Here is an 8,450-nt window from a genome sequence, read left to right on the forward strand (position 1 = left end):
GAAGATCCGATCTGCAGGCAGCACACAGAGCGAGACACTGGGCCTGGCACGGGCTTTTGAACGCTCAACACCCATCACTAGTGACGCATCTCCTCCAACGAGGCCACACCTCCTAATCCTTCTAATCCTTCTGGGTCAGTTCACCACCACCAGGGGATGAACCATGCAAATACCTGAGCCTGTAGGGGCCGTTCTCCTTAAAACTACCACACTCACTCTCCAGTCAGGAGATGGGCTCAGTTCTTGGCCACTTGAGGATGTATTCACAGTACCCTTGGTGCCAAAGCCAAACCTCCTGCCGCCTGAACTATCCAGCCTGTCCATGGCTGGCCCTTCCCCTCTTCATGATGGCCTCCTGGGGCTTCAGGAATGGGAGGGGGAGCTGTTCATCACAAGCTTCCTTACTTGTGATTGCTCCTTTTAATCAGGCCTATGGGGAAGTTTGGTCCTAATAGGTTCCCTCTCAGAAGCAATGGCCAGCCACAACGCTCCGTAAAATAGATCTGTTATGCACTGCTAATCCCTCGCTCAGGAGCAGCCAGTGTCTCACCGGAACTCCCAACTGGTATTTGAGCGAGTCCTGTAGACAGGCTTGGCAGTTGCCTTGCCGTGGTCACCTGGCTTACCTTTGGGATGAGGCTTCTGCTTCCGCTCCACTGGTTCCTCTCACTGGCCCCTTTTGGTTGGCTTGTCTTTTTACTGGGTCTCCTTAGGCAGACCAGGTTGACCTTCAACTCTATCTTCTTGTTTCAGCCTCTACATACTAGGTGTACAGGTATATGCCACCAAGCCAGACTTGCAGTTTTTCATTTGTTTGGGGTTTGTTGTTCTTTGTTTTGAGATAAGGTATGTATACCTAGCTGGCCTCAATAGTAGCTGAGGCTGGCCTTGAACCCCTGATGCTTCCGATTCCACCTCCTAAGTGTTGGGATTACAGATGGGCACCGTCATCCCTGGTCCCAACTTCTAGTTTTTAAAATGAATCCACAACCCAGGAACATTTGTCTAAACACTTTAATTAAAATTCAGTGTACTATGAAAGCTGGTGTGTGCATAAGGTTTCCTGTTTACTGAGAAAACAGCTTAGACCCCTGGCTGAGCATATTTTGATAATGCAATTTTAAACAGCTTCTTGATTTTAATTCTACTTAAAATATTTGTATAGTTAAAAAAAAAAAAAAAGATGGCGTGTGATTCATTATCTACCAAACTGCAAGACACACTGAGGAGATTAAGAGGAGAGATTCAACAGCCACACGGACATGTTCTGACTTCAGGATTATAGCCGTCTCTGGGCTGTATCATTCAAGCCTCAGCGGCCAGCCAGTCCAATTTAATTTGGAGATTAATGCCTGTCTCCAACTCAGTTGACCTAATATCAGGGTTCTGTGAGTGTGTTACCCTGAATGAGATAGCTCGGTAAAATTAAGACACTGCCGATCTCATTTCAAAATTAACGTTCTTACTAGGAATCCTGGGAACCTCTTGCTTTACATAATAAGCCATCTATTTTCAAGGACTAGCATCTAAAAGAGTGGGTGCATCCACAGAAAGCAGATTCCTTATGAAGCGGGACCTCACAGTGGCGGGGTCAGGAAGAGGCGGGACCCACAGTGGCAGGGTCAGGAAGAGGCGGGACCTCACAGTGGCAGGGTCAGGAAACATTTTGCCGTCTACTGAAGGGCGGCAAGTTTACCTTATAGGAACATCTGAAATACTTGCCTCAGGTGGAGGCGTTCTCTATGTCCTGGGCTCCAGATTCTGGGGTGCAGATATGACAATGCTACATGAGGCTACTAGGGTTAAAAAAATATGACTAGACTCCCAGGCTCACCCTGCTTAAAAAAATAAAATAAGGTATACCAGTGAGATTAGATCTGTGCAGGATTCTTTCTTTTGGTATTGAGGATGAAACCCAGGGCCAGGCAAGTACTCTACAGTAAGGCAAACCTCATTTTGTACAAGACGGATTTTATTATTGTGAGCTCTTGACTGTGTGTGTGTGTGTGTGTGTGTGTGTGTGTGTGTGTGTGTGTGTCAGAGTGTATGTGTGGAGGTCAGAAGACAACTTTGTGGGGCTGATGCTTTTCACCTTCGCAGGGTTTCAGAGATCCATGTCATCAGGCTGGCATGGTGGGTGACAGGGGCCTCTACCCACTGTGACCTCTCAATGCTCTGCGATGTTATCCTGAATAATGTGAGACTGGAAACAACCCAAATGCTCACTGATGAACAGTGGCTGAAACGTCACCACACGTCTGAACAAGGGACCGTTAGTCATCACCAATGAACCAGGGCATTCCCCTCTTTTTCAGATACGATATTGTCAGGTATCCCTGGCTGACTTCAAACTTGTGATTCTCCTGCCTCAGCCTCCAGTGCTCCACTACGCCTCACTACAAGCATATTCTCTAAGTACGGACTAGTTTTTTTTCCCTACAGTTGTCACTTGGTGCTCCAGAGTGGCCAGGGAGGATGAGTACCAGGAATAGCACGGAGAACTTGGAATGTCATCGCCTACTAAAATAAGCAGAACTTGAAAAGGGTAAGATAACAATGCCAATCATCTTTACCCGCAGTGTACAGAGTACCCAATCACCTGCTCTGCCGTCAGCAAGGACTACTGTGTTTACTGCTCTGGAATCCAGATGCTTACAGGAACTTGGGAACTCCCACGCTGTTTTGCTATTGGTTTGTTTTGAGGCAGATTCTCACTATGTAGCCGGGGCTGACCTTGAACCAAGAATCCTCCTGCCTCAGCTTCCCCAGTACTGGGTTTGCAGGTGTGCACTCCTACTCCAGCTGTTCCCTATCTCTTAGACCAAGGGTGGGTTCTGGTGGGGACCCCGCCATATCACCAACCCTTGACTTTTCTAGTAGAGCTCTGCTGATGCCGGAGCCCTCTTCTATTCCCTCCTAAAACCTCTTAAAAGTGCGAGGCGGTTTTCTTCTTGAAACTAGCAACTGTGGGAGCGGGGCAGGGCGCTCCACGGATCAAGAACACCACCACCATTTGATGAAATTTGAGGATTTCCACAACAGGCCTGTGAGGAGGTGCCCTCGGGCTAGGAAGCTTGTCCAGGCAGGTGGTCTCACAGCAGGGCGCCCACCCGGGATGGGGATCATGGGACTCATGAGGCACTGCAGGCGCCTCACTCGGCCTCCTCTTTCTTCTCCTCCAGCATCTCCACGGACAGCGTCTGCTCCTCGGGATCCGGGCCTGGGCTCACGCGGATCCTCACCGAGGGCTCCGAGGGCGCAGCTGCCTCCTCCTCTGTGCCTCCCTCGGGCTTCCCCGGGGCCGGCGGTGGAGAGCGCGGGGCTGGGGGCTCCTGGGGCGCTGGGGGATCTTGGGGCGCTGGGGGCTCTTGGGGCGCTGTGGGCTCCTTGGGATCTGGCGGTTTCTGGGACGCAGGTTGGTCCACGGCTCCTCCGGAGCCCTCCTCCCCTGCAGCATCCTGTGAGCTCTTGGCCTGAAACCCCAGAGAGAGAGTGAGGTGAAACACTCTCCAAAGGGGCATAAAGGAATCTCTCAAGCCAACGTGCCCCCACCTTCGGGGACTTCCAGAGGACAGTGGCACACAGGAGGTGGAAGCTACTGGCCTAGCAGAACGGCATCAGGGTAGTATAGGAGAAACAACGTAGCATTGACTGATTGAAGTTTGAGGATGAAAGGCCAGCATGTTTGGGGGGTAAATCTTGGGGATCTGTTTAATTTTGAGACAGTGTCTCCCTAAGTAGCCCGGCTGACGTTAAATTTGGTGTGGAGAACAAGTTGGTCTCGAACTCAGGGTCCTTCTTTCTCAGCCTATCGATTGGATGCTGAGACTGCAGGTGTGAGCTACCCTGCCCAGCTCTTCGGGGATAATTTAGACTATTACGGGCTGGAAGCCTGTGTCAGGTTGTACATTCGAGAACAGATCCATCTCCCCAATTTATGTGGGGAGCTGATAACCATGAGGGCTGGCCTCTTCAAAGGCTGAGCCACCCTGACACCACTCCTCCTCCTCTTTTGTTTTTTTTAAGACAGGGTTTCTCTGTGTAGCCCTAGCTTTCCTGGATCTCACTCTGTAGACCAGGCTAGCCTCCAACTCAACTTCCTGCCTCTGCCTCTGAGTGCTAGGATTAAAGGCATGTGCCACTACTTCCTAGCTACACACCCACATTTCTTATTAGTAATGAATGGTTCTGGAGTCATAAGAAAAACCTGGAGCACATAGGTAAAGCTGAGTGGGCAGGACCCTGTGGCCTGCTATCTTTCTGGAAGGTTCCAAAGGTTGCAGCCCTTACAGAAGAATGGGGTAGGATAACAGAAAAATTAGTTTGCGGTGACCCTGGTCCAGGGGCTTGGTGGCAGCTGCAGCCCACCCCCATGCTCCCTCCATGGGTGTTGTTGGCCATCGATAAGTAATTGGGGGGAGTTTTTGTTTTTAATCCCTAGGTTCTCACCTGCTTGCTCTTCCACCCTAGTTCTGTAAGGAAGGCAGTGGAGAGGGAACAATCCTAAAAGATGCTCAGCTGCCCAAGACCCAAGGGAGAGCACTCAGGGTGATTGTGTGGAGCAGAGAGCCCTGAAGTCTGCACAGGTCGTGGGTACTAAAGAAGGGGGAGGTGTCAGGATGTTTCTAGAATCCAAAGCAGCTCTGGAGACCTGCTGCTGCTTCTCCCCTGCTTCCGCATGTCTTCCTACACTTGTTCTGCCCTGCGTGGGCACCCTGAATTCTCAAGACACTCCACCCTGGGCAGGGTGTTCAGATGCAACTTCTGAAGCCAAGAGATACAAACAGGAACGGAAGAATCACGGGAAGGCTGACCTCATGCTCTGCCATGTTCAAACACTTTGAAAAAGGAACCACCGCTTTACCTCTGTGGTTCTGCGTGCTGTTGCGAGTCCTCTGAGTCTCAGAGAGCACAGGGCTCGTTCCCAGAGTGCCAGAGCCTCTGGACTTGTCTAGTAAAGAGCTCCTTCACTGCCCTTCTGCTCTGGCTTTCTAAATCTCACGGGACACTTTTCTTAGAATATTCGCAAAACAGGAGCGGAAACCTGTCTTAGCTGAAGCCTTTTGCTGCTCTGAGTGAGTCCTTGGGTTCATGTTCACTAAACCCTGAAACAGCAGCCAGCACAAAAGACGCCAACATGCAGACTCGACCTTAACCATCACAACAGTCACATCTTTCCTCTGTCTGGGGCCACGGATGGGCAATGTCCTGGAATCCCGGGTGGCTTTGATGTCTCTTGCCCAACGTCTGCTGTCAAATGAACCCTGAATGTGTCCCTGCTTCACAGCCCAGGACTGAGGCTGAGTTCTCTCGGCTTCTCTGTTGGCCACACAGACTGCTGTCTGCTTCCAGACTGTCAGGAGCAGCTGAAATCAGCACTGTTATTCTAATAGGTCTTCTTGGCTTCCGTCACAGAAGAAGAAAGCCCAGGAATTAATTTTAACGTCCCTTTAGGGTCACAGGAGTGGAAGCCATTGTCACTGTGCACAGTTGTGGGGATTTTTTTCCCTTCCAAATCATTTAAATGGTCACGGACACGATTAAATAGAACTCAGCTGTCATCTGGGGAGGGATGTTCCCAGCCTATCCACACTCCTCCCAACAGCCCCAAAACCTTCCCCAGAGAACCCACTCAGGACTGCCAGTCCAGGAGTGGGCAGGTGTGGGACACACACCACCCTGCCCCACTGGCAATGGCTCAGGAATTGGCACACGGCCCAGCACTGAGTGAGGACAATGAGTCCTGGGGACTTTGGCTCTACTCTCCGGGGAAGATGCACTTCCTGTTAGGGTTGCCACATGAAAGGATGTGGAGCCATCAGATAAGGAGAGAGACATGGCGGATGGGAAGACTAGTCCCGCCACTTGAGAACCAGCCATACTTGAACTCGACAGTTATTAAATCCTCTCACTTTCCTATTCGGTCAACACAATGTCTTACTTAGGACTGTCTGAGACAAGGCCTCATAATGTAGCTCAGGCTGCCTTGAAACTACGTAGCCCAGGCTGGCCTAGAATTCATAGCAACCCTGCATCCGCTTCTCACCTATGAGAGCTATGATGCAGGTTTGAACCTGCTTCTGTCACTTGCAACCAAACAAGGTCCATGGCTGTGTGCCCGGCTCTTGGAGGTCCCGACCTTCCTCCGGAAGCATACCTGCTAAGAGGGAGGAGCCAGGTCCCAACCATGTTACCTGCTCCAGCAGCTGCTGCTGTCGGGCCGCCGCCTCCAGTGCGGCCAGCTCCTTGAGCCTGGCTCTCAGGTGGGCGAGCTTGCCACCCTTCGCCCCCCTGGCACCCATCTTTCCTGCTGCAGCGAGGGCGGCATTGAAGAGCTTCGGGGTGCCCGCCCGTGGGGGCAGGATGAGCACACTCTTCTCTTCCTTCGGCTTGTTGTTGTTTCTCAGCATGCGCCTGAAAGAGAGCCACACCCTCTTCTATCCAAAGCGCAGTGGGGAGAAGCCCATCTGCGCCTGCGCCTTCATGGAACCCTCTGGGTTATTCCTGCATGGGGGGAGGGGCAGTAGCGTTGGTGCCTTTGGCTGGTGATTTCGGGGTGCTTGTGCTGGGGCAAGCACAGTGCTGAGTGCTTAGGCATAGACGGATGATTAGAATTGTCTGAGCCGAAGGGATAAGAACACCGAGGTTCACTGCCGGGCGGTGGTGGCCCACGCCTTTAATCCCAGCACTCAGGAGGCAGAGCCAGGAGGATCTCTTTGAGTTCGAGGCCAGCCTGGGCTACAGAGTGAGTTCCAGGAAAGGCTCCAAAGCTACACAGAGAAACCCTGTCTCAAAAAAAAAATTAAAAAACACTGAAGCTCAGAGAGGTTGATTACCTTGCTTGAGGTCACAATGGACAAACTAAAGGACACGGTTATAGTTCAGATATGGTTTGAGGGCATCTCCAAGGGTTCGTAGACTCGTGTGATATTGGGAGGGAGGGAGGGAGGGAGGGAGGGAGGGAGAGAGCATGGAACTTTTTAGAAGCGGGGCCTGTTGGGAAGTCTTTAGTGATCTAGTTCTCCTGGGACTCTGGCTAGTTCTCACAACAGGGGTTGTTATAAAAGTCATCCTGGCCCCCTCTCCACTTTATCTGGCAGGGAATATTGTGCCCCTGGAAAGTGAGGCTCGGAATAGGGGCAGGAAGTGACATGCCTCAGGCCCCGGTAGAACCAGACATAGGGTCAGGTGTGACCCAGCACCCTGTTTCTTTGAATAAGGATAGAATTTTCCATCAAACAGAGCCTGCGCCTTTTACTGGGAAATTCTCAAGCTATGAAAATGCGATGATCAGCTTGGCGGTCCAGTGGGCAAGACTGCTAATTGGCAAATTCATTCATCAGGATTCCAGCGCGACTTGTTTGTTTTTTTGTTTTTCGTTTTTTTAATGAGGCCGCTGCCGGCTGCTTAGCTAATCAGAGCCAATGGGCTTACATTGTGTGCAGTGATAGTAATCAGCTGAGATTTGCATTTCCCCCTGGGTTTCCCCGGAGACTCAGCACGATCATCCATCAGAGGCCTTGGAAGCAGGCCGGCTCACGAGCAGCCTGGGCACTGTCACCCATGTCTTGTGAGTCCATAACTCATGCATGACAGGAAGCAAGCAGGCTCAGTGTGGTGCTGAAGCGACAAGGAGCAGGGGAGGGGACAGCTGCTGGCAGGTGCCAGCTGCTCTGCCTCGAGTCGGTGCAGACAGATGTGCCCACATGAATGGAATTCTCCGTGACCCAGGCCTCTGCTCTGGAAAGGGCCTGAAGCAGGAGAGCAAGGACTAAAACGTACGTCAGTTTTAAAGACAGACAGGGAGAGAAAACATACGTTTTAAAAAAAAAATGTCATTGGGCGTGTTTCGTTGAAAAGGATCTGTGATTCCAGTCTATCCTCTAGCTGTGTCTATCTCTGTCTCTCTCTGTCTCTCTGTCTCTCTGTCTCTCTCTCTCTCTCTATTCCACCACCTGTCCCCACCACAAGGGCCTTCCTCACCACAGGTCCAAAGCACTCAAGTCAGGCAAACATGGACTGAAACCTTTAAAACCAAGAGTCAAAACAAGCTTTTCCTCCTTTTGAGCTGATCTTCTCAGGGACAGAGTGCCACCTTGTTTGACACCAGCTAGAGCGCACGCAGTGAGCTAAGTCTGCCGCCATCCCGTGTAAGTCTATGAGTGATCGCGAGTCTACTGTTAGAACCTGGGTCACACTGCCGCTCCGACCACGCCCACCTGCTGCTGCTCTGACCACGCCCACCTGCTGCCGCTCCGACCACGCCCACCTGCAGCAGTCCCTTTCTATTGGAAAGGAAATAGCGAACCCTTTACTGGGAGCCTGTTTGTGAATCTTTAACCCCCTAACCGGCTCCCCGGTGCCTGTGGGTTTCTATACCATAGGGTGCTTCCTTAGTCACTCAATTTGAAACCTCATCTGAAGGACTAGAAAGCAAACGTCTGCTTTTC

At 51.4% G+C, this 8,450-nt stretch overlaps 1 protein-coding gene across 1 annotated transcript in view; it reads right to left on the reverse strand.

Moving 5' to 3' along the window:
* Nucleotides 1-982: 982 nt before the first annotated feature.
* The window catches only part of Cngb1 (cyclic nucleotide gated channel subunit beta 1), a 63,058-nt gene continuing 55,590 nt past the window's right edge, over nt 983-8,450 (reverse strand). Inside the window, exons 35-36 of the mRNA XM_037206474.1 lie at nt 6,195-6,414; nt 983-3,473 (exon numbers count right to left, since the gene is read on the reverse strand). Of these exons, the coding sequence (XP_037062369.1) occupies nt 3,153-3,473; nt 6,195-6,414 (541 nt within the window). The 3' untranslated portion in view covers nt 983-3,152. The remainder of the gene's footprint in view (nt 3,474-6,194; nt 6,415-8,450) is intronic.

Source organism: Peromyscus leucopus, chromosome 5 (assembly GCF_004664715.2).
Source record: "Peromyscus leucopus breed LL Stock chromosome 5, UCI_PerLeu_2.1, whole genome shotgun sequence".
In the NCBI taxonomy this organism is placed as follows: Eukaryota; Metazoa; Chordata; class Mammalia; order Rodentia; family Cricetidae; genus Peromyscus; species Peromyscus leucopus.